The 25,736-nt window shown below is 37.2% G+C and overlaps 1 protein-coding gene and 1 non-coding gene across 3 annotated transcripts; both read left to right on the forward strand.

Moving 5' to 3' along the window:
* The first annotated feature begins 132 nt into the window (after positions 1 to 132).
* DIS3 (DIS3 homolog, exosome endoribonuclease and 3'-5' exoribonuclease) lies at positions 133 to 25,736 on the forward strand. 2 transcript variants are annotated; one of them, XM_043477666.1, is made up of 22 exons: positions 346 to 482; positions 764 to 830; positions 1,084 to 1,241; positions 3,479 to 3,672; positions 4,086 to 4,159; positions 7,719 to 7,886; positions 9,132 to 9,296; positions 10,455 to 10,568; positions 10,692 to 10,829; positions 11,397 to 11,543; positions 11,924 to 12,040; positions 12,294 to 12,395; positions 13,425 to 13,489; positions 13,578 to 13,662; positions 16,526 to 16,653; positions 19,143 to 19,229; positions 21,546 to 21,702; positions 23,232 to 23,446; positions 23,548 to 23,716; positions 23,850 to 24,008; positions 24,713 to 24,835; positions 25,499 to 25,736. In XM_043477666.1, the coding sequence occupies exons 3-22, from the start codon at positions 1,189 to 1,191 to the stop codon at positions 25,580 to 25,582; spliced, it is 2,544 nt and encodes an 847-aa protein (XP_043333601.1). In that variant the 5' UTR covers positions 346 to 482; positions 764 to 830; positions 1,084 to 1,188; the 3' UTR covers positions 25,583 to 25,736. The 2 variants fall into 2 exon arrangements, with proteins under 2 accessions (XP_043333600.1, XP_043333601.1); XM_043477665.1 differs by lacking the exon at positions 764 to 830 and having other exon boundaries at positions 133 to 482.
* TRNAY-AUA lies at positions 5,686 to 5,757 on the forward strand. The gene has a single exon. It is a non-coding gene; the product is annotated as a tRNA-Tyr (tRNA).

The following is a 25,736-nucleotide window of genomic DNA, read 5'->3' on the forward strand; positions in this document are numbered from 1 at the left end:
GGGCAGCGCCCATTTCATGGACGGAAATTGCTCTGGGCTCCGCCCATCTGCCCGCTTTCGCCCAATCCTCACAGCCCTTAGAAGGCCAACCAACAGCAGGCTCGAAGTTTTTCCGCTAGAGAGGTTCACTAATATCCTGGAGGAGGAAGGAGCGAACTTCTGGTTAAAGTGTGGTTGTGCAGCAGGGCTCCGAGCTTGACACTTTCCGCCGGAAGAGCGCTATAGCGGGTCGGGATTCCGAGCAGGGAGGCGAGATGCTCAAGTCCAAGACTTTCTTGAAAAAGACGCGGGCGGGTGGCGTGATGAAGATTGTGCGCGAGCACTACCTGCGCGATGATATAGGTTGCGGTGCGTCGGGGTGCGCGGCGTGCGGCGGAGCGCACGAGGGGCCTGTCCTCGAGCTGCAACCCCTGGACCGGGCAAGTAGCCTCTGCCCGCAGCCACACTACTTGCTGCCGGACACCAACGTGCTGCTCCACCAGGTGCGCCGATAGGCGGGCGGAGCCGCGGGCACCGCTGTCCCACCAGGAGAAAGGGAGACAGGGACACTGAGACCCTAGGAGGAGCGTCTTGGGCAGCATTACGTACTCAGGGAGGGGCAACCCCACCGGGACCCATGCCTCCTGCCCCCAGGCCGAGGTTCTTATTCCTTGTACTGTTTTGTTTTTTTTTTTTCCCCCAATCTTTACTTTTTTGAGTTCTTGGAGTTATAAGAATTTTAGATACGTCAACTTTCTAACTCCTGCTGTCTCTTCTGCCTTAGATTTTAATGTCTGGAGGCCGGGGACCTGGGCTTCTGTGGCCTCCTGCCTGCGACCCCCAGGCAGCTTGTAAGTGCCTACGAACGAAAACCATGTGGGCCAACGTATTTCTTTATTAATGATTAATTCTGCAAAGTTTTGTAGCTAGTTTGTTCACACTTTAATCGACCTGAAGGGTTTTCTGTTGCAAAATAGCTCCTTAGTTTAATGTACAGGTAGTATTAAAAAAAAAAAAAACAACCTGCAGTTTTAGGTTCAACAGAAGCAATTTATGAATGAACACGGGAAAAAATAACTATTTATTTATTTGTTTACTTAAAAGATTGATGTCCTTGAGGACCCTGCCATCAGGAATGTCATCGTGCTACAAACAGTTCTCCAAGAAGTGAGAAATAGGAGTGCTCCAGTATACAAACGAATCCGAGATATGACTAATAACCAGGAGAAGCATTTCTACACATTTACTAATGAGCATCATAGGTAGGGGGGAAATTACCTCAGTTATCAAGAAACTAGTACTAGCTAAATTGGGGGTTGAGAGTTCCTGGCTGTCATCTGTGACATTGTTGGAAGATACACTTTTAAGTTTCATACTTCTGGGAGTAATGTTTGATTCTTACACAGTTTACAGACCTTGCTAAGGTCACATAGGCATCGATTGGGTCAAAGCCAGAACCAAAGTCTCCTGGTTCCTAGAAAGTGATAGGTCCTTTAATTTCCACAATGTTTTCATTTTGAATTGGTTTTAGCATGAGTTGAGCAGTAGGATTTTTGGAAGATGAGATTTGCCTAGGTTTCTGATGTACCATGTTATATGAATAACCAACATAAGTTAATTAAATATAGGAGTTTGTGAAGGAGAACTTTAAAAATATAAAGCAGGTATATTCTTAATGGGCTCTTAAAAGTTACACTAATACCTTATAACTGATCACATTGATGACAGTAAGGTTAAGAAATACAATTCGTTTCAGATTCAAGATGTTTGTTTCAACTTATTGTGTGATCTTAGAAAATATGGTATTTATTACATTGGGCTTCCTGGGTGGCTCAGTGGTCAAGAATCCGCCTGCCAATGCAGGAGATGTGAGTTCCATCCGTGGGTTGGGAAGATGCCTTGGAGGAGTAAATGACAACCTGCTCCAGTATTTTGCCTGACAAATCCCATGGACAGAGGAACCTGGCAGGCTAGTCCATGGGGTTGCAAAGAGTCAGACACGACTGACGGATGGAGCATGCATTTCTTGTATTACATAAATAATTTATAATGAATCCAGTTTACTTTTATTAATCAGGATTTCTCAACGTTGCCATTATTGACCTATTGGACTGGGTAATTCTTTGTTATGGAAAGGCTATGTGAGGCACTGTAGGGTGATTAGCAGCATTCCTGGCCTATACTCACTATGCCAGTAGCAAATCCTCCCCTCACCCACCACCACCAATCCCATGAGCTGTAACAGCCCAGAATGTCTTCAGATGTTGTGAAATGTCCTCCAGCGGGGAGGATATCAGGGGCAATATCACCCCAGATATTGAGAACTGTTAGGTTAGACAGTGGATTGGATAATGAAATCCCATGGGCATATACAACCTTAAAAATATTTAATATCTCAAATTTCTCTTCCTTATTCTTATATCCCAGACTTAAATATTATTTATGTAAAGAATATCAGTTAAGCACTTGTAGAATTCTTGTTTCTGTTTTGTCTTTAAAATCCAAAAACAGGAACTTCACAGTTTTTTAGCACTCAGAGACTTAGTTTCTGTGGAGCATGACCATCAGATTTTTAATCCAAAGTTAACACTTTTCTTGGCTTAAGTGCAGCGAATAGAGCTTAGCAGTACTGGGGTTGACAGGAAGAATTAGGACACTCAGGCATGCTAAAACCAATTCAGAAATTTATGACCGTGTCCTTGATAATTCTAAAAACATTAACATGTGTTTAATTTATATTAAAGCAGGTTTATTTATATTAAGTATAAAACTCTAAAATTGAACCTCTAACCTTTAAGAAGTAGGTAGAAGTTATTGTGCTGAATTTTGTAATTGTTCTTAAATTTAGCTTTGAAGAACAGATTTAAAGAAATAAGTATACTGACATTTGATAGCTCAGAGTTGGTAGACTTAGAAGGAATATGCAGTCATATCTGGGTCTTGTCTTTCATTCTCTTGATGGCCCTTGTCATGTATTGTGAGTTTATCATGGATAATTGATAGGCATCATGTATTTAATTACTACATTAATCATATGATCACAAGTCATCTAATCATACAATTGGTAGCTTTTAGGAATTTCTGTTAATCTACAGTTTGAATGAAATCTTGTTATCAGACCTGTAAAATGTTAGTATAGTAGTATAGTTTTTTTTTTTTCAACAAACTGTTACTTTTTTTTAATGTCCCAACCTATAGAATAAATTCTGATATTGAGTTTTTCTTTTGATGAGATGAATTTATTTTAGCCTTTTATTATTCCATTAATAATATGATTTTCTTCTTTCCAAGCAAACTGTTGTCTTAAAGATATCACTAGAAGGATCTTATTTATTTCCTCTGTGAGGTATAAATGTGAATACATTCAGGGGAAAAGATGTATGTTGACTTTTAAGTTCAGTGATCATTAAGCATATATGTCCAAAGACTTTTTACGTGTGCTTGATTCTGTTAATTTCCATCTCTTATCTTTCTCTTTTGCCCTTTTTATCACACTTAGAGAAACTTACGTAGAACAGGTACAGGGAGAAAATTCTAACGACAGGAATGATAGAGCCATCCGGGTAGCTGCAAAGTGGTACAATGAACATCTGAAGAAAATGCCGGCAGAGAATCAGCTGCAAGTTATCTTCATAACCAATGACAGGAAGAACAAAGAGAAAGCCGCAGAAGAAGGGATACCAGCATTCACTTGTAAGTCTCTATGTAACCGGACTGTTAGTTCATGTTTGCAAATACATGCAAAAATTATCATCAGGCCCATGGTCAGATGTTCATTTCACTATGTGGTATTTTCATGGTCCTATATAGCTTAATGTGATATTTTTGTATTTTTTTAAAAAATTTTTCAATATTGCTGAGCCAAGTGAGTTGTGCCACCAGTGGCTGTTAATTTCCCTGTCAACGTTTGGAATGGGCTTAGCAATAAAAGTTCATAGACACACTTGATCCACTGCCTCTTGGGCTTGACCACCTCAACAGAGAGGTTCCCTCCCCTCCAAAAAATTGACATGTGTACTGTCACAAATAAGATAACCCATGTTCTTCTGAATTTAAGGGGGATAAACACATTTAAATTTATCAAGAACAAAAAACTTATTTTTCAGGTGAAGAATATATAAAAAGCCTAACTGCTAACCCCGAACTCATAGATCGTCTTGCTTGTTTGTCTGAAGAAGGGGTATGTTTGAGTTTGCTTTATTTTGTTTTTGAGAAGTGAAAGATTAACGTAGCCACTTTGGGATGTTAAGCTTATAATTACCGGATTTAGAAATTGGAATATCAGTGGGCAAGCTGGAATTGAAATAGGAGTTGGGTGATAAACAACACAAATGGCTGCAATAGGCTTTTGATCAAAATGGCGTCCCTAAAGTCTTGACTTCTACAATACCACTGTTCACTGATACATCCTCAGCAACCCAAGTAGGGCCTGGCACACGGTGGCACTATTTGTGTGATTAATCAGTGAAGAAGTTCATGGCTGGCTTGTGATAAGGAGTAGGTATTTGACAAAGAAACAAGTGGTGGGCCCTGGAGAGCGAGCATCCAGCTGTAGTGTTGATTCCATAGGAGGAGGGAGGGCTCATGAGAAGTAGAACAGGAAGGCAAGGGGCCAGATAGTGAGGACTCAGCCATTTATCCTGTTAGTAATTTTTAAACTATCATATAAAGGTCTCCCTAAAGGGCTGCTACTAAGAGAAGTTGGCACATAGGATTCTGGGCTCCCTGCCTTATACTCTTAGGCTGAAAACATTAAAGGTTGATGAGAGTGTGGCTAGTAGGAATGGAGAACAATCAGAAACGTTACTTATTTGGAACACCACTCTAATCTCTATTATAAGATGATACATTGCATCTCAGCAAGATTAGAGGCAGAGGCAGGAGTAGAGGGTCACTGCAGTAGTGGATGTGAGAGGGAATCCTTAACCTTATTTCCTTGAATGTGAAGTGTGTTTGGCAATAACGATGTCATAGCATTGTTAGGGTCATATGGTGATAATGTTCAGTCGCTAAGTCGTGTCCAACTCTTTGCGACTCCATGGACTACAGCACCTCAGGCTCCTCTGTCCTTCACTATGTCCCGGAGTTTGCTCAGGTAATAGTAGTGTTAATAAAATTCTTATCTCAGTGCCTGGCACATAATTATGGTAAATGTAAATGGTAGATACTATTAGGTTTTATATAATAGTATATTATATGTGCATCCAATCTTTACCGCGTTTTTTTCTCTGCCTGTTTTCAACCAGCTACTTCACAAACCTAAATAGAAGTGAAAAAATAAAAGCTGGACTTTATTTTTAGAATACAGGCAGTAGGATTATCCTATCTAGTATATATGCACTAGTTGCATGCAGCTGTTTAAATTTAATTCAGTTTACAATTCAGTTTCCCAGTTGTGTTGTTCACCTTTCAAGTGTCCAAGAGCCCCTTGTGCCTAGTGACTGCCATGTTGGAGATCACAAGAACACTTCCTTTATCACAGAGTTGATTTGGATAGCACTAAGTGAAGTGGATAGGTCTAAATGAAGAAACAGGAAGTAATCCAACATTGGTAATTCACAGTATTTGACTATGTACTCTGATGGAGTAGAGTAAATGTAGGATACAGTGAAACTGCAGTCAGTTCTATTATAGTACCTGTGTGTGTTCCCCAAGGTCACTGTGCCATGTAAAATTTTATATAATGAAAACTACAGAGCTTGGGCTTCCCTGGTGGCTCAGATGGTAAAGCGTCTGCCTATAATGCAGGAGACCCAGGTTCGATCCCTGGGTTGGGAAGATCCCCTGGAGAAGAAAATGGCAACCCACTCCAGTACTCTTGCCTGGAAAATCCCATGGACTGAGGAGCCTGGTAGGCTACAGTCCATGGGGTCGCAAAGAGTCGGACACAACTGAGCAACTTCATTTTCACTTTCACTTTCACAGAGCTTAAGGGAAAATGTGATTAGGGACACTTGCAGAAACTTCATGACGCAGTGGAAAGAGGATTATCTCAATTTGAACAGAAAGTTGTTACACCAGACGAAGATGGTGTGGCTAGTAAAACATGGTGATCTGAAGTAACCAGTAGGTGTTTGAGGCGTGTGTTTGTGTGTGTGAATGTTTTGTGGATTCAGCTTGGTTCAGCTGGATGCAGTTTTCTGCTCTCACCTGGTAGTTCTCTAATTTACCAATTGCATTGGAACACATTTGTGTTTTCAGAACAAGCATGATAGGAGAGCTAACCATACTTAGCCAAGGCATCCAACCCAGATTTGAAATGTCAAGGCTTCCTGATAAAATTGTATCTAAGTTGAGATGGGAAGGATGTTAAAGCAAGTTGCTTTGAGACAGAGACATTTTAGCTGTGTTGTATGTTAAAGGAGTTAATGACTAGGGGAAGAGCATTTCATGTGGAAGGAATAGCAGGTTAAAAGGCTCTGAGGTTAGAATAAGTTGGCAAGGTGGAGAAATCCCTAAAAGTGTGGATGGGATGATGTAAGCAAGGGAGAAAAATGTTAGGAATGAAGTCAGAAATGTAGGCAGGGATGAGATCATGTAAGGATGTAGTAAGTCATGGAAAAAAATTGAATTTTAGTCCATGAGCACTGGACAGCTATTGAGCAGAATAATATACCTATTTCTCTGTTCTAAGGAGAATAGGTTAGAAGCAGGGGCCTCCACTTAGATGGATATTTTAGTATCCCTGGGAGACAAGACAGAAAATCGGATCATGGTAGCAGAAGTTAAGGTAGTGAGAAGTCAGATGTTGTGTGTATTTCGTTGATATAATAAATACTTTGTTGATTTTAGGATTTGGTCATAGATGGGGCGTGAGGGTACAATTAGTTAATCAGTTAATTATTTTAATAGGTCATATCATTAATCTGTTTAATAGGTCATGTTCATGGTAGGTTTAATAGGTCCATATTTATTTTTAATGGGTCATGTTTATATGGTGGTGAGGATGTTATAGTACAGGGGGGAATTTGATTCCAGAGAGAGAAGAACAAAGGTCTTGAGGAGAGGAGAGGAAGTGGTGGATAGATGCTCATAGGTGAGCAGATTCAGCATGGAGAGATGAAGCGAGTCTCAGTTGATTGCTTCCGGTTCTCATTGTGGAGGTGGAGGTCCCTTATCTGAGAGTGAGGAAGGAAGACAAGGAACTTGGAGAGTTAAGCAGAAGAGAAGGTATAAAGTGATCTCCTTAGAAGATGGGAAATTTAGGAAGTAGAGAAGTCTAAAGGAGCCAAGCAGTTAGGTTGTTGGATGTTGGAGGTCTCAGAGGATCCTGGAAGATATTGGGGTGGATCTACAGCAGGTCCCAGCCTGCCTCTTGTCTGACTGCCTTAGCTGTTTAAAATAATCTAAGTAAAAATAGCTTTTCTTGTGCTTTCAGGAACCACAGTCTTCTCATACATTTGAGGTTTCCTATTACCCTTTATATACTCCTGCCCGCTCACTTGATCACATAGCTACACACCTTCATTCGGGGAGGCCTGGATGGGGTTGGAGGGGTACACAGAGTTTCTTCTTCGGTGGCTGATACCAAAATGTAATGAAATGGAAATGTTTGTGTATGTTGCCTTAAGAATAAAAAGCATTTTTTTTCTTACTGTGCTATGTTCTTTGAAATTCATGAGTTGTATCTACTGTAACATGGATGGTTGTTTTAAATACCTGATAGTGATAATAGGTGTATGTGGAGCATGCCAAAGACTCACATACTAACTATATCTCTTGGTTTGCTTATTTCACAGAATGAAATAGAAAGTGGAAAAACAATATTTTCAGAGCATCTTCCTTTAAGTAAGCTACAACAGGGCATCAAATCTGGCACATACCTTCAAGGGACATTTCGAGCCAGCAGGGAAAACTACTTAGAAGCTACAGTGTGGGTCCATGGCGATGACGAAGACAATAAAGAGGCAAGTGTGTACATAAATTCGTTTCACACTAAAATATTTTCTGTTCATTTTTTTCTTTCATAAGTGTTTCAGATTTTTGTACAAGAATTTAAATGTGCTTTATCCTCCTAGTTTGTGAGCTTGAAGTAAGTCATGTGAGAGGTCACAGATGATAGAATTAATCATTTTTTCAGAAAACTGCTTATTAAGGAAAAGAATTTTCTATTAACTCCTCTTAAGAGAATACAAATATAATTAATCAAAACCAAACCCCGCTATGGTGCCTCTATTTTCTGCATTATGATCTATTATGGGAAATACTATTTACCTAATGTATAATTGCTCCAGAGGGCTTCCCACACTTTATTTATTTATTTTTTTTTTTAGAATTTTAACTGCTTTATTAATTAAGGGGAAAAAACAAGTAGCAGCTACTCTTCATAAGTAAATGTGGAAAAATATATCTAATTCAACAAATATTTCTGGAGTGTGAGGCACCAGGCTACAGCCATGAACAGCACAGACAAAAATCTCTGCCCTCACAAAGCTTCTAGTGAAAAAATGCACCAGTAAAATAACAGTGCGAAAGCTCCAGTAATAAATTCATCTGGGTTCCTAGGGCAGGAGGATCTCCAAGTCTGCTCTTTTTTTTTTTTTTGCATCTCTCTGCCAATTAGACATTGTCCCACACTGAAATGTTACAATGATCATCCCTTGAGTAATTTTTGGTTTCTCCTTAAAATTTTTTTGTATTTTCTAAATATACGACAATGAGGCTTTTTATTTAATGGCTGCACTGGGTCTTGATTGTGTGTGCGTGGCTTTTCTCTAATTGCAGTAAGTGGCTTCCCACACTTTAAAGCAAACAGCAGTCATTTTGGGGTGCTCACTATTTGCCAAGTACTTGTCTTAGTGCTTGGAATTCTGCATTTCATTTAATTTTCAACTCTGCTTATAAAAGTAGGCACTCTTTTGTTTTACCAATCAGGACCCTGAGATTTAGAGAGATTAAAAATTCTGGTATTAGTGTAAGAGTTATGTGGAACACATGAACACAACTCATATTTTCTGACATTGTTTTTTCTATTTGATATTGAAAAATTTAGAGGGCAGAGGAAAGGGACACTATGAAGGAAGAAAAAATATAAAGGAAGTGAAATAGAAACATACAGACATCAGAATATATCTCAACTTCTTGAGGGCAACCTTCCCATTATTATTTCCCTTTGAAAATATCTGGGCATGTGTTCTTTGCTATTCACACAGATAATCTTACAAGGACTTAAAAATTTAAACCGAGCTATTCATGAAGATATTGTGGCTGTGGAGCTTCTTCCCAGGCATCAATGGGTAGCTCCATCTTCTGTGGTTTTACAAGATGAAGGTCAAAATGAAGATGATATAGAGAAAGAAGAGGAGAGAGAACGCATTGTATGACCAAGCAGGTTTTATTTTTTGTCTGTGTAGCTTTGAATAATTTGTTAATGTATTAGCTTTGGAGAAAATTAAACAAGTTTCATGGCTTTCAGATTTATGGAATAAAACTACAGTCCTATAGGTTTAATGTATGTCATATACATAGTTGATTTCTTTTCCTCTAGCTTAGTCTTCTTTTAAATTAATGTCTTACTGTGCTCAAATAAACAGGTTGAAATACAAAATACAAAAAGACTTAACTTGAGTATGAAACTTGAACTCTGACATTCAGGTATATGATCTAGCTGAATTAGGTTTGAGTAAATAAAATTTTCTTTTTTCTTCTTTTACACATTTAAAATTTTTTAAAATGTTTTTATGTAATGTTTATAATCCCCTCAACATAGTAGATGTACTTCTAGGCCCTTAAAAATAGGTCTGTTTAATAATTCCTTCTCTGTTACCATATTTATTATGAAGAAAATGCTTTCCGTTGTTTTTTATGACCTAAAGTCTACCTGATAGGTATTTTTCCATTTTAGAATTGTAAGAATGATACAAGTAGTTGGAATTCACAGAACATTAGTAGTTCTTCTCTCTATATGAATTATAATCACTACTTAAGTGTCTTACTATAACACTATCTTGACAAGGTCCAGGCCACAGGAGAGTATTAGAGGTGAAAATACCATAGGGTTCTTTTGCTATTTCTAGTAAGAACTATTATTTATTTGGGTTTATATTTTGAATAAGATAAGCATTTAAAGATACATCTCTTTTTTTAAAACGAGTAAATAAGTACCACTCTGCTCATTGCTGGAAACTACTACTAAAATCCTATTAATTACCAGACCTGTGTATGAGCGTGTGTGCGTCTGTGTGTGTCAGTAAATCCTCACATTAAAACTGGAGAGTTGCGGTCTCACATGTTTATTCAGTTTTCTCTTTTTGATTTTTTTTTTTTTGGTAGTGCTTTATTATGGAACTATTTTTGTGGTTTTGTTTGGCATGCTCTTGCCTAGAATCTTGAAACATCAAAATTCCATAGTTTTATGTCATAATTTACTGCCTGAAAAAGTATTAGTGTCTGTATTCTAATTCTGAAGGGAAATTGTCTCATTACCCTCACAGGACAGATAACTGAAAGTTTTTACTTTTATTTTTACATCTCAGCTTAAGACTGCTGTAAATGAAAAAATGTTAAAGCCTACAGGTAGAGTTGTTGGGATAATAAAAAGGAACTGGAGACCATATTGTGGCATGCTTTCCAAGTCTGATATTAAGGAGGTGAGTAAAGAGCATGTTGCTGTGTAATGGAAAATGATGTACATTGAATAGAATTTAGAGCCCTCACCTTGCCCCCATCCCCAGCCTTTTGTGTGTAAATTCTTTTTTCCTAATATTCTCTAGTCAAGAAGACATCTCTTTACTCCTGCTGATAAGAGAATCCCTAGAATTCGAATAGAAACCAGACAGGCCTCTACATTAGAAGGACGGAGAATTATTGTTGCTGTTGATGGTTGGCCAAGAAATTCCAGATATCCAAATGTAAGCTTGAATTAATAATTTTATGTTAGAATGTTTAACTAAAACTTTAGGAATAAAGTTGCTTCTTTTACTGAAAATAGAATCTGTCTTTATATAAAATGCATGCTGAAATTTAGGAGAATTAAGTAGTACATCCAATCTGAAAATTAATCCTAGGAAATTCCAATGTAAATCATTTGGTTAATTTTATTCAGACTTACTAACAAGTAATTTTTGGTGACACTGACTACAAAATTAGTGTTTGAGACCTAAGTAGATTCTAATAAACAAATTTTGAAGCTAAGATATTTGAAGCAACTTTTAAACTTGAGAGATAATAGGAACTAAACAGAGACCTTGTTATGTGAGAACTGAACTCTCAGAAGGTCTCCACCATAAATCACTTGTGAAGTCTTGTCATTTTTAGCTTTAATTTACCTAGTGGTCATTCTTAAGAATTGTGGAGAAAATTTAGAAATACTTAAGTGGTCATGGAAAATGTTCAACCATTTAGTGTGATAATACAAATTAATTTAATAAACAGAAAGCTGTAAAATGCACTGTTCTTATAATACTTTTTGGTTTTAGGGACACTTTGTAAAAAATTTAGGTGAAGTTGGAGACAAAGAGACTGAAACAGAAGTTTTGTTACTTGAGCATGATGTTCCCCATCAGGCTTTTTCACAGGCTGTTCTTAGCTTTCTACCAAAGATGCCCTGGAGCATCACTGAGAAGGTACGTTGAAAAGAATTCTGTGACTTTATGAATTACTGTATCTGACCTACTAGTTTTATTTGATTTCTGTATGTGTCTTTTAAAAACCATGTAGAAACCTTATTCCCCTCCTCCCTTGCATTTAGTTTGCTACAGAATGCTCAGGTTATCATGAAAATCATTTACTTTACTAAAAGACAGAGTTTTCTAGGGGACAGACACTGGGTGATATCACATTTTCCAAAGGCAAGGGGTTCACAAATTATAAATCATGAAGTGTTGTTATCACTGAGAAATAAAGCCACTTTTATTTATTATAATTATTGTTGATTTTATAGAGCTGTGTTACATCTGTACCATCAAAATTGTTTTTTATTTTTCAATAATATGGCATTTTTTAGGACATGAAAAACCGAGAAGACCTGAGACATCTGTGTGTGTGTAGTGTGGACCCCCCAGGATGTACTGATATAGATGATGCTCTCCATTGTAGAGAACTTGAAAATGGAAATTTGGAGGTATTTGTAATTACGATGACATTCTATTCAAAAATAGTTCTGGTCTTGAATTAATATTCTTTTTACCCATTGTAGAATTTGTGAGTTATTCATGTCAGGTAGAGTCTTGTAGCTGCAGAGACTCATGGCCATGAAAAAGCTGAAATGGTAACTGTGACTGACGTCTTTTTTCCTTTTAGCTGAATTTCTTCTCATTAGAATTCCTTTAGTACTACCCAGTTAAGCATGTTGACATCTTTTTTATCTTTTTAAGGTTGGTGTTCATATTGCTGATGTTAGCCATTTTATTAGGCCAGGAAATGCTTTGGATCAAGAGTCAGCTAGAAGGGGAACAACTGTATATCTTTGTGAAAAGGTAAATGTGGTAAATTTAAAGTGGAATTTTGATACATCTTTTCTATTGTCTGTTTTATTCTTAATAAAGTCATCTGAGGTGTTTGCTGAGGAAGGGAGAGCCTCAGTATTTAATGAAATATAAGTAATCACTTTGTTAATTGTGTAGTTTGTCATAATCATGGGCACTTTTGGATTCCGAAACAGTGGAATAGTATATGAATTAGCTAAAAGACATACATAGAATAAGGCGACCTTAAATCAGTGAAAATATTGCAGTGGTTTTTGTTACTTAGCCAAATAACAAGTAGATGTAGTTGATATAAGTTGTTGTGAAGTGTTAACTTGTCTTTGATCTGTTCTGTCACAATTACTATTTCTTCTTCATTAAGTGTGCTCCCAGAAACTTAGAGAAAAATTGTGAGAGTAGAATTCCATAAGAATTCATTGTTTCTCTTTTTTAAGGATGTTGAAAACACCATGGAGTTGGTGTGAAGCATTGGAGGAAGGTCCCGTTGTAGAGTTATTAGGGCTTGTGTCTGTTATCTAGTACAAACATTTTGTACAGAGCAGAGATTTCAGACTTTCAGGGCTCAGCTAGGTGGGTAGTGTAGAGAACTTACCACTGACATGAAATCCAGTTTTCTGTCATTGCTTTTTTTTTAAGTCACTCAGTCGTTGTCCCACTCTTTGCAACCCCATGGGCTATACAGTCCGTGGAATTATCTAGGCCAGAATACTGGAGTGGGTAGCCTTTCCCTTCTCCAGGGGATCTTCCCAACCCAGGAATTGAACCAGGGTCTCCTGCATTGTAGGCGGATTCTTTACCAACTGAGCTATCAGGGAAGCCCGCTGCTTCCCTCTTATGAAAACTGTATGTAGCTACTTCTCTAGAAATAGACTTTTTTTTACATTTAACCTTGTCTCAATTCTATTTACAAAGGGCTTCCCCCCACCCCGCCCCGAACATCAATGTTATTTGAGAATAGAACCTCAAGTAAATGTATGGCTATAGCTCAATAATCTGCTACTCTTATTTTATCTGTTTCAGAGGATTGACATGGTTCCAGAGTTGCTTAGCTCTAACTTATGTTCCCTGAGATCTAACGTTGACAGGTATTTATGCACGCTTCTTCATAAAAACATAGTATTTACTACTTTAACTGATTCCCTTTAATGAATACTGTCTTACTTTTCTCCATAGGTTGGCATTTTCATGTATTTGGGAAATGAATCACAATGCTGAAATCTTAAAAACGAGGTTTACCAAAAGTGTCATTAATTCTAAGGTTGGTTTCATGTTTAATATTTCATGTTGCACATCTTTTTTACTTTTAACAATGGTCTAGATTGTCTTGAAAAAGTTAGGCTTGTTAATAAGAAGTTCTTCCCCAGTTTTGCCACAAAATCTTGTTGTTTTCAGTTATCTGCTTAATTTTTGATGTTATCTAGAAATGAGTTTCAGAGAAGGCAATGGCAGCCCACTGCAGTGTTCTTGCCTAGAGAATCCCAGGGACGGGGGAGCCTGGTGGGCTGCCGTCTGTGGGGTCGCACAGAGTCCGACACGACTGAAGCGACTTAGCAGCAGCAGCAGAAATGAGTTGATGTGGCAATTTTTCTGTCTTCAAAAACTTAGAAAGCCTGTATGCTTAGGTGACCAAGTAGATTCTTTTAGCCCTAATGTAGGAACTCCAGTATTTGAAGTTATCCCAATTTATAACTGGTTAGTATTTTAAAAGATGGTGTGTAAACCATCTTCTTGCTCCTCACATTTTTTCACTGAAATGATATAAGCCACAGTTGAATTCTAGTAGAACTAGTCTGAAATTGATGGTCAAACAGAATGGAGCCAGATTACATTTCTCACTCCTTTCCTTCTTTTGTACCTTTCATCCAATTTCCTTATGTTCTCATTTTGCTCTGAATCTTCCTCTGATGTCTGCGAAACCCTCTTTTTTTTTTTTCCCTCTGATACAAAATTTAAATTTTATTTTATTTTCTTAGTTCCTGGTTAATTTTATTTATTTATTTATTTATTTTTAAATTTTTTATTGTAGTGGTTTTTGCCATACATTGACATGAATCAGCCATGGATTTACATGTGTTCCCCATCCCGATCCCCCCTCCCGCCTCCCTCCCCATCCCATCCCTCTGGGTCTTCCCAGTGCACCAGCCCTAAGTACTTGTCTCATGCATCCAGCCTGGGCTGGTGATCTGTTTCACCCTTGATAGTATACTTGTTTCAATGTTGTTCTCTCAGAACATCCCACCCTCGCCTTCTCCCAGAGTCTAAAAGTCTGTTCTGTACATCTGTGTCTCTTTTTCTGTTTTGCATATAAGGTTATCATTACCATCTTTTTAAATTCCATATATATGCGTTAGTATACTGTATTGGTATACTTTATCTTTCTGGCTTACTTCACTCTGTAGAATGAGCTCCAGTTTCATCCATCTCATTAGAACCAACTCAAATGAATTCTTTTTAATGGCTGAGTAATAGTCCATGGTGTATATGTACCACAGCTTCCTTATCCATTTGTCTGTTGATGGGCATCTAGGTTGCTTCCATGTCCTGGCTATTATAAACAGTGCTCCGGTGAACATTGGGGTGCACGTGTCTCTTTCAGATGTGGTTTCCTTGGTGTGTATGCCCAGAAGTGGGATTGCTGGGTCATATGGCAGTTCTATTTCCAGTTTTTTAAGGAATCTCCACACTGTTCTCCACAGTGGCTGTACTAGTTTGCATTCCCACCAACGGTGTAAGAGGGTTCCCTTTTCTCCACACCCTCTCCAGCATTTATTGCTTGTAGACTTTTGGATAGCAGCCATCCTGACTGGTGTGTAATGGTACCTCATTGAGGTTTTGATTTGCATTTATCTGATAATGAGTGATGCTGAGCATCTTTTCATGTGTTTGTTAGCCATCTGTATGTCTCCTTTGGAGAAATGTCTATTTAGTTCTTTGGCCCATTTTTTGATTGGGTCATTTATTTTTCTGGAATTGAGCTGCAGGAGTTGCTTGTGTATTTTTGAGGTTAATCCTTTGTCTGTTTCTTCATTTGCTATTATTTTCTCCCATTCTGAAGGCTGTCTTTTCACCTTGCTTATAGTTTCCTTTGTTGTGCAAAAGCTTTTAAGTTTCATTAGGTCCCATTTGTTTATTTTTGCTTTTATTTCCAATATTCTGGGTGGTGGAAACCCTCTTTTTCCAGTGATCTATTTTCTAAGTTTACCTGCTTTTTCTCTCCTTTAAACACCATTCTTTTCTGATTAGCTAGTGGTTGGAAATAAAGCTTAGTGTGAAACTGACGAGTCATGTGTGAATGATTTAAATTTTCCTAGATCTGTATTTTTAAATAAGGTGAGTTTATAATTCTTCCAAAGTTGGTTAGTGTAGCAAAATTTTATATGAAAAAAACTTAGTAAACATGTAACATAAAACATTTTTAGACAAGGAACACTTAGCTCCTAGTGGATAAGTTGGTTCTCCCAAGAATCTGTCCCGATCTGTATCACCTAACTCTTTTTTACTATTCCTGATTTTTACTCATAAAACTATTTTAAAAAAAAAGGCTAAAAAACAGCATTTTTCCATGAGGAGGGAAATAAAGGAGCAGAGCAGAAAGCTGTTTGTTTATTTGGATTGTAACTGGAAATTAATCTTTTCTACTATGACTTTCGAGTTTGTGGATTAAATATTTAATTTGGGGTATTTAGTAGATTTCCTACAAAACATGATGTCTGGACTTGTACAGTTTTATTATTTGCTGTGTGTAAGGAAGTACTGGTCATCTGGAAATGATTTCACTTTACAGTCGTTATCAAAGAATAATCTAACCTTCCTTTTATCTTATTTTAATTTTTCCTAAGTATTTATGAATTAAAAGAGCAATGAAAGAAATGAGCGTTTAACAGTTCTACCATTTTATTTTGTTTTAATGTAAGTTTGCTTATGTTGTGTAATGCATCAGATAAAAAGTTAATGAACCAGAAATCATTGGTGTGGAATATAAATATTATAACTAGGAATCTCTTTTGTTATTGATTTTAGGTTTTCTGAAATCATGGATATTTTATAGTGGAAACATAAACTTTCAAAAGTAAACCAGATTTTTATAAGCATTTGTATTAATATATAGTTTCTTTTTTTAGGCTTCCCTTACATATGCTGAAGCTCAGATGAGAATTGATTCAGCAGCCATGAACGATAATATTACTACTAGTCTCCGTGGACTAAATAAACTAGCTAAAATTTTGAAAAAAAGAAGAATTGAAAAAGGGTACATTTCAAAAATACTAAGATTTATTTTAATTCACCTATCCTGCTGTTACGATAACTTGTGAATTCTTTATGAAGTGTTTATCATGGACAATGATCAATTATTTAATAGGCTGAGTAGGGACTCTTAAGTAGGTATATTCTGTTTCTTCTAGCTATCTTTTTAAATATTAGCAACTTGATTCTGGACTGAAGTTTGTTTAGGAGTTCTGTTATGTTGCAGACCTTGATATGTCTGAGTTAAAGATCTTGAAGAAATTGTAGGAAGGGAAGATCTTCTTGAGACTTTTCTATGACTTGTTCCTGATTTTAATTAGCAATGAATTTCAAGACTGAACATTGTTTTTCAGATGTTTCAATAAAGACAAATGAAGTCCTTCTTGCACTTAGAGTTGGAAGAGATTTTTAGAGCATGTTTAATCCAACACCTTCAGTTTTTAAATGATTAGGGGTTACATTGAAGCAGTCTTACGAAATATCTGATCACTAGTGGCAGATTCACTTCTTTTAGCTGTTATATATCATTGCATTTGCCTGACTGAAAAGGAATTTTAAGGAATATCCACGTACCCAAATCTGTTGAAGTAGTCAGAAGAAATTTGATTCTTGACATCATCAACTGTCAGAGTAAAGCCTTGAGCCTTTCATATGTTGGTCTCTGGATGCCCATGCCCATCCACAATGGAGTCACAGTGGTTACTGAAAGTGGTTTTGTTGGGTAGTGCAAACTCTAGATCTCTGCTGTTTTCATAAGATGTGCCTATTAAAGCTAAAATTCAAGAAGATTAAAAAAATTCAGTTCCTGAGTCACACTAGCCATATTCCAAGTGCTCAGGAGCCACATGTAGGCTGGTGGCTACCATATTGGATAGGGTGGATTGAGGCCATTTTCATCCCTGCAGGACGTTCCATTGGACAGTGGTGTTCTAGGTGTTTATGCTGAGCCACCCCTACCTAACTCTACTCATATTTCAGTTTCCTGGGAATTTTCTTATGATCCTAAATACTAAACTTGAAGCTGATTTGAAAAGAAATTGAAAGGATAATTTGGATGAAGTAAAACCCAGTGAAAACTTTATTGCTCAAATTTGTCATTAAGATGTAAATAAGATGACTATAATTAGATTTCTTTTGTAATGCAAAACAACACATTTTTCATCATATTCATTTATTGAAAGTTTATAGTATGCCAGGTATCAGAAGAAGGTTTGTTGTAAAAGCAAAGTGAATAAAACCAATTAATACTATTTTGGCAGTTTTAAAGTAAGAGATGTAGATTTGTATCTATGTAGATTGTGATTAGGACAGAAAAGCTATTTATTTAATTTGAAAAACACTGTGTACTTCTAGTTTTGAAAGTAGATACTCATATACTGGTAAAACCTATCATTGAGTCTTCTCAGTCTTAGGGTGAATAGAGAAAGCAATCAGTTAAAAAGAATGGTTACCTTTCACCTTCTTAAAGGATATGTTTTGTCTTAAATTATATCTGTCATATGTCTATCTTAAAGGATAAGCATTATGTTTTAAATGTTCTGTGAAGAAATAATGATCAAAATATGGTCAGTATACCTTGCTCTTTAGGTCAAGCTGTATTAATTAACACATTAATTGTAGTGTAGAACCTTGTTGTATTTCTCGAGTTATTTGTCATGAAAAGAAAGGCATATTTGTCAGATTCCCTCTCTAGTATTCCTTCTATAGTTCTTGTGAGTCGGGGAAAAAAGGACTTGGAATCCCACTTGCCCCAACTCATCTTTTCCCCTTCTTTGTGATTGTCCAAAGTTACCCCGCCTCAATGAAATTCTTAGGTTTTGGTTGATTTGGAGCTGACCGGATGCAGATAGGTTCATGGTGTGTAGAAACACATTTTGCTTGCCTTGTGGGAATTTACTTTTCAAAGAAGAACTTGCCAAATCTTTAATTGAGCTGTGCATGTAAAGCACTTAGCCTGGTGTGTTATCTGACACGTAGTACTCGGATACCAGTAGCCATCAGTATCTGTAACGTGAGTTGTGGTTTATCAGTCTTCTCATTAACTGGTTGAGTGTATGTGGAAGATACTTTTGAACTGAGGATCTTTTGGTGTTACTCATTTGACCAGGGCAGCTTCCCTTTTGCCTTTTTCCACCATCGGTCACCCTAATACATTGTCTCCTGTAGTAAATAAAATACAATTGATTGCATTGTTTATTTATGAAACTGATCAAACCCTCTCATTTTGGGTACAGAAGACATTCTTTATCCTGAGAAACATAAGGACTCATTTTGTTACATTGTTGTTGTCCAGCCTTTTAAAATGGATTTTAGAAGTGTAAACTATTAGGCCATCTGTGAAAATATAAAGGAACATGAAAGTTAGCAGGTGGTCATAAAGCTTTCAAAAGAGAAACTGTCAACACTTGCTTTAATCATTTCTGTTTTAAGAGTCACTTCCAGAGTCTATCTGTTACTGCTCACAGAACTGATTCACCTCCTTATTTTATTTAGGGCTTTGACTCTTTCTTCTCCAGAAGTTCGATTCCACATGGACAGTGAAACTCATGATCCTATAGATCTGCAGACCAAGGAACTCAGGTATGTAATTTTTTTGATGGGTAGTTGGTAAGATTTTTATTTTAATATAATATCTTTCATGCATTGGAGAAGAAAATGATAACCCACTTCCAGGGTTCTTGCCTGGAGAATCCCAGGGACGGGGGCGCCTGGTGGGCTGCCGTCTATGGGGTCACACAGAGTCGGACACAACTGAAGAGATTTAGCAGCAGCAGCAACTAGTGTATATATTAATAAAACGTTTGTACTCCCAAATATCTGTTTTAGTGGAGTTATGATTTCTGTAGAGAAAAATAAACATGATTTTAGTTTCTAGTCTCATATAAAACTCAAATACCTTATTTGTATTATAGAAGAAAACTTGCCAGCTTCATTTGTCTTAACGTGTGGTGTATTAGAACTTGACTAGTAATAGTTACGGTAAGTAAAAGAGGATTGCCCTCCTTAATTTCTTAAGTATTTAATAGAGAATATATTGTGATAGGACAGACCTAGGCCAAAACCCTGGAATGTGAAGTCACACTGCCTCAATTTGGATCCCATTTCTGCCAATGACTCCAGACAAATTATTTGACCTCTTTACACCTCGATTTATTTGTAAGTAAAATAGAATTGGTAGTGGTACACACTCATAGGGTGTTGTGAAGAACAGTCAGAGGTTAATTCTTGTTATTGTTTTATTGATTTGGGTTAAGGTTTAGGAGGCAAGGGCTTGCCTGGTGGCTCAAATGGTAAAGAATCTGCCTGCAATGCAGGAGACCTGGGTTCGGTCCCTGAGGCAAGGCTGATTTTGATTAAGTCAGAGTTGGGCCTCTTTCTATACCTATTATATAAGGTGATTCTGAAATTAAGCATGCGTTTACATTTTTCTAGCGGATGACCAGGGATTAAAAATGGGATTATACTCAAGTTTGTTAGTTAGGACCAGGGTGTGCTTTACAGCTTTAGAGCTACAATTTAAAAACACCTTTGGGTGAACTATGCAAATAAGTCTAATGTTAGTAGGAACATCCACTACCAAGGGCTCTTTTGAGGAAAATCTTGAATCTTGTTTTACCAAAGTAGAATATCACCCATTTCTTCTTACCAAGAATAAAAACCACATTTCTAAGAGATTGTCCCCATAGTTTTAAAGACATGTTTGGAGGTCTTCCTAATTAAAAAAAAAACAATTAATATACTTCAGGGGTCTTGTCAAGAAGTTATGTTGTTAAAGAAGGAAACATGAGTGACAGATTAATAATGCATGTTCAGTATCTTGGGAGAAAGCCTATTAAACAGAACACAGGGACTTACCTGGTGATCTAGTGGTTAAGAATCTGCCTGCCAGTTCCAGGGGCATGGGTTCGATCCCTGGTCTGGGAAGAAGATTCCACATGCCTTGGAGCAACTAAGCCCATGTTCCACAACTGCTGAGCCTGTGCTTTAGAGCCTGCAGGCCACAACTGCTGAAGCCTGCCCACCCTAGAGCCCATACTCTGCAATAAGAGAAGACACCACAACCAGGAGCTTGTGCACCACAACAAAGAATAACCGCCACTCGTTGCAGCTAGAGAAAACCTGCTCACAGCAATGAGGACCCAGTGTGACCAAACACATAAATAAAATTATTACAAAAACAACAGATCACAAATCATTTACTGTGTTTGATGAAAAACAGTATCAAATTGGTTGAGTTTTGAAGTCAGGTCATAATGGGCCCAGATCCTGTTACACTAGTAAGTCTGACCTTTAGCGAGAGATTAATGTTACACATCTTTAGTTTTCTCATCTACAAAATAGGACTAATACCTATATTCATCATGCGCACATACTACAATGTAAACAGCACTTATAGCACAATGCCTGGGACATAATAAGCACCCAAAATAACTATTTTAAATATCTTGTGATTTGGGGGATTTATTGGTGAACGTTTCCATTTTTTTTTAAGCCAATATTGATATGACCTAAATAGCTCTTAATTCTTAGAAAACTGTATTTCTGTAGATACAGAATTAAATAAAAATCTCTTTGGACTCAGTGTAAAGAGGTGAAAATACTTACGATTTAGATTTTACATGTTACTAGAGTTAGTAAAGCTTCTGTTTTTTAATGCCGCTTGTAAAATATCCTTTAGCATAAGATTTACTCATGCAGTAGGTGAATTGTAAGAGATTTGTTAGCATAGTAACTGAGAAATGAAAGGGATGTTTAGTTCTTAAAACTACGCATGTGTATACACACATGAATGTTTGCATAGGAATTTTCATTATCTCATTGACAGAAAAAATAACTTGTGAATGATATATAGAAGTCTCATTCTTTTTCCTTATTTAATGTCTTTTCATTTGGCAGAGAAACAAATTCCATGGTGGAAGAATTTATGTTACTTGCCAATATCTCTGTTGCAAAAAAAATTCATGAAGAGTTTTCTGAGCATGCTCTGCTTCGAAAACATCCTGCTCCTCCTCCATCAAATTACGAAATTCTTGTTAAGGCAGCTAAATCCAAGGTATGGTTCCATAGCTAGAAACATCATCTGTATTCATGTTGTGATGTAGTGTTTGCACTGAATAATCTATAGTCACATTTCCATAAAAATTTTGCTGTTTCTTGATGCAAAAATGTGCCAGTAATTCTTTTCATTAAAGAAATCATCTAACTTGGGTATGGTCATCTCTTCACACATTGAAATCATTTGCCCTATACTAAAGCCAGATGTTCCAAACTATGTTATTTATAATATCCTGAACATATTAAACTTTTCCATCTCTCTGTGCTTTTACGCATTTTCTTCATGCCTGTGTTACTTCATGTCTCCTCTGAACTGCCGACCTCTTAAGACTTAGTTATTTTTTTTCCTCTTTATCTTCAACTCATTTCAGTCCTCTTTATTTCACATCCCTAAGAAAGGAGTCCATTTTTGCAAACATAAAAAAAAGGAAAAACATAGAAAGGGGAACCCATTTCCTCAGCCCCTTATACCCCCTGCCTCTGGTTAGTAGACTTTTATTTAGACATGATTACCCCTGCTTTTGGGGTGACTATGGCTTACATTGGTTTTCTTTGGGTCACTTACTCAGGCCACATCTTTCCTGTCCGGAAGAGAGGGAAGAAAGGGTGTTGGATCTCAGAGCATTATTCTAACAGGAGGATGCTGGTTTCTCATTTTTCAGACCTTTATGGTGGGCCGGCTCCTATTGTATCCATTAGAACAGTATCAGCTTCTCTCCTCCAAGGCTTACTCTGTAAATTGGAGAATTTTCTCTTATTGTCCTGTTTCTTTGTGTGACCTGGGTAGAGGAAGAAGTTTATGTATTTTTGCCTCATCTCACAAAGTAGAATAGGCAGTTAACTGCTGTATCATCATGTTGAGCTGTAGTCACCAATGCCTCTGGCCTTCACTTCTACACTGAATGGAGGAAAACGGTCTGTAGAGAAAATCCCAACATGTGGAAACGGAACCAGATCTGCTTTGATGTTTTTCTACCCCAGCAAAGATTAGGCAAGTACAGCTGGACTTGGAGAGGTAGCACTGCTGCTCCCACTATTCTCTCCCCCTTGAAACTTCTTGAGAATGTTGGTACTTCAGTACCTTCAAATGAATTCAGAAAAATTTAAGGTTTGATGCTACACAAAACCACTATGACTTTTACTAAATTTATTTTCAGTTCTTCTAGGTAAGGATAAGAGGCATAAACACTTACAACCTGGTCAGAAGACACCATACTTTTTCAGCCTGATAAGTTATGTTTTGAAGACATGGCTGGTACTGATTTTAAAATGTTTAATTTGATCCTTTTCCCCTATTCTTTGGGCTTCCCTGGTGGCTCATATGGTAAAGAATCTGCCTGCAATGCAGGAGACCAGGTGTGATCCCTGGGTCAGAAAGATCCTATGGAGAAGGGAATGACTACCCACTCCAGCATTCTTGCTGGAGAATTCCATGGACAGAGGAACCTGGCAGGCTATAGTCCATGGGGTCCCAAAGACTTGGACACAACTGAGCAACTAACACTTTTCCCTGTTCTTTATTCACAGAATTTGGAAATTAAAACTGATACAGCCAAGGCTTTAGCTGACTCTTTGGACCGGGCAGATTCACCTATTTTCCCTTATCTAAACACGCTGTTAAGAATATTAGCAACTCGCTGTATGATGCAAGCTGTTTACTTCTGCTCTGGAATGGACAATGATTTTCATCACTATGGCTTAGCATCCCCAATATACACACATTTTACTTCACCCATCCGAAGGTACTTTTTCTCCTTAACAAATGAGAGATAGAAAATATTTTGAACTGTAAAAGGATATTTAAATGCTAATATGGCATGATTCTTATTTTTTATGTGTCTAGATATGCAGACATCATTGTTCATCGGTTGTTGGCTGTGGCTATCGGAGCTGACTGTACTTATCCAGAGTTGACTGACAAACACAAGCTTGCAGATTTATGTAAAAATCTCAATTTCCGGCACAAAATGGCTCAGTATGCTCAGCGTGCATCTGTGGCTTTTCATACCCAGGTATTTGCCTTCTGTCACTAATGTTAGCAGAAATGAAGTTTTGTTCACTTTTAATTTGACTGCAGAATTCTTTTTTTCTTAACTTCAAAATACTTTAAGGTAATCTTTAATAAGGTTGTCTGCTCTTTTACAGTTATTTTTCAAAAGCAAAGGAATAGTAAGTGAAGAAGCTTATATTCTGTTTGTAAGAAAGAATGCTATTGTGGTATTAATTCCAAAGTATGGTTTAGAAGGTACAGTGTTTTTTGAAGAAAAGGACAGACCAAAGCCACGGCTTATATATGATGATGAGGTACAGTATTTCTGATGGTTTTATTTTGGGGTTTTTCTTTTGGTGGGAGTGGGGAACACTGTCTTCAGTAGGTTGCAAGTGGTACTCTAACTGGTAAAATTATTTTTGTACCCTACAGAATTTTATGCCTACTAAGCTTAGTGTTTTACTCACAACTTTTCACCTCAGTATATGTTCTCCTATACAAAAGTTATTAATTTCTTTCTACTCTATAAAGTTTTCCCTTCTAAGGAAAACTTGAATTATGCTTTGTTCCTGGTGGACAAATGGATTAAAGTAAAGGCATAAATGTCTGTTGATAGCCCCAAGAAGGGAATTTTTTCATCCAGTTCCCAGTGTGTTTTACCTGACACACTCCCTACTTCCCTGACTTTAGTAGAAGTACAAAACAAATTCTGACCAATTACCTGTGTGCCCCTGTACAAGACCAACAATTTGCTAATTAAAGGGTTGAGAATCCTGCAATTGATGAATAATATATTGGAACCACAGAGTGAAAGGGAGAAGTGTGCACATAAATAGGTCATTTGTATGTGAGGGTGTTAGATTAGAGGTTTTGGTTATGTTAAACACTGAGGTGCTTATTAAATATTGAAGTTATTTTTAAACTTAAACTTTTAATTTGGAAGATAAATTATAAAGAATTAGAACCAAGCCTCAAGTGGAAGAAAGCAATTAAAAATAGTAAAATGTGTTTTGTTTAGATACCATCACTTAAAATAGAAGATACAGTATTTCATGTATTTGATAAAGTTAAAGTGAAAATCATGTTAGACTCATCTAATCTTCAGCATCAGAAAATCCGAATGTCCCTGGTAGAACCACAGGTAAGACCAGACTTACACTGTTCATGTTGTAGTGGAATAAACAGTACATATTTTGTGAAATGAGTGATACAGTCCTGAGGTATTTCTGTTTAGTTATAGAATCTTAAAAGTTGTGTGCAGGACAGGTATCTACAGAGGAAATCCTGTTTTCTCACTGATTACCCTAGGCTGCGGGAATCCAGGCACCTGGGCTGCTTCTGAGTTCCTTGGTTCCACAAATGGAATCCTGAGATCTGCCTAGTTCTTCTTCATTTTTACGTTTTGAAATCTGCACTTTTGAAAAGCAGTTTAAAGTGTGATTCACCCTAAGACATTGGATCTTAACCTTGGTTCTGCCCCCACCACACCTGCGGCCTGTAAGGCTGACAGCGGCTCTCAGTAGGAGAACCTGAATGTCTTACGGCTAAACACACTCTTCCCAAATGACAGGCTTCTGTCTGTTGAGATCATGTCTGCTGTTAACATTCTGAACCACTATTCCTTTGCGTGTGATATACATACATACGTACATTGTGTGGAAAACCTACTGTTTCCCCTTCCCTCCACCATCCCTCCATCTTTTTGAACCTCAAAGTGTCAGTGAAGAAGAGGAAGATTAGATTGAGGTTTCTTCCTTATGTTACGCTTTTACTCACCTGTTCTTCCCATTTTGCATTACTTTAGATACCAGGAATAAGCGTTTCTGCTGATGCTTCAAACATGGACATTAATGAACCAGAGAGAAAGAAGAAGAAGCTTCAAAAATAGCTACAGTCAACAACAACAAAAAAACTTCAAGGATTGGTTTCCTTTAAAACAAAAAGAATCTTGAGAGAACACTTGTAAACCTAAGAAGTGTCTGATACAGTTTGTTACTTCTAAGTACATTTTAATAATTTTTAAAATTTGCATTTTTATTGAA

The sequence above is a fragment of the Cervus canadensis genome, chromosome 9 (genome assembly GCF_019320065.1).
Source record: "Cervus canadensis isolate Bull #8, Minnesota chromosome 9, ASM1932006v1, whole genome shotgun sequence".
NCBI classification, from domain to species: Eukaryota; Metazoa; Chordata; class Mammalia; order Artiodactyla; family Cervidae; genus Cervus; species Cervus canadensis.

Bases quoted from the DNA above. Each gene is read 5' to 3' on its own strand.
- DIS3 (XM_043477665.1), top strand. From the start codon at position 255: ATGCTCAAGTCCAAGACTTTCTTGAAAAAGACGCGGGCGGGTGGCGTG. The intron at 483-1,083 runs GTGCGCCGATAG...TTTACTTAAAAG, and splicing joins CCAACGTGCTGCTCCACCAG to ATTGATGTCCTTGAGGACCC. The intron at 16,654-19,142 runs GTACATTTCAAA...TATTTTATTTAG, and splicing joins AAAAGAAGAATTGAAAAAGG to GGCTTTGACTCTTTCTTCTC.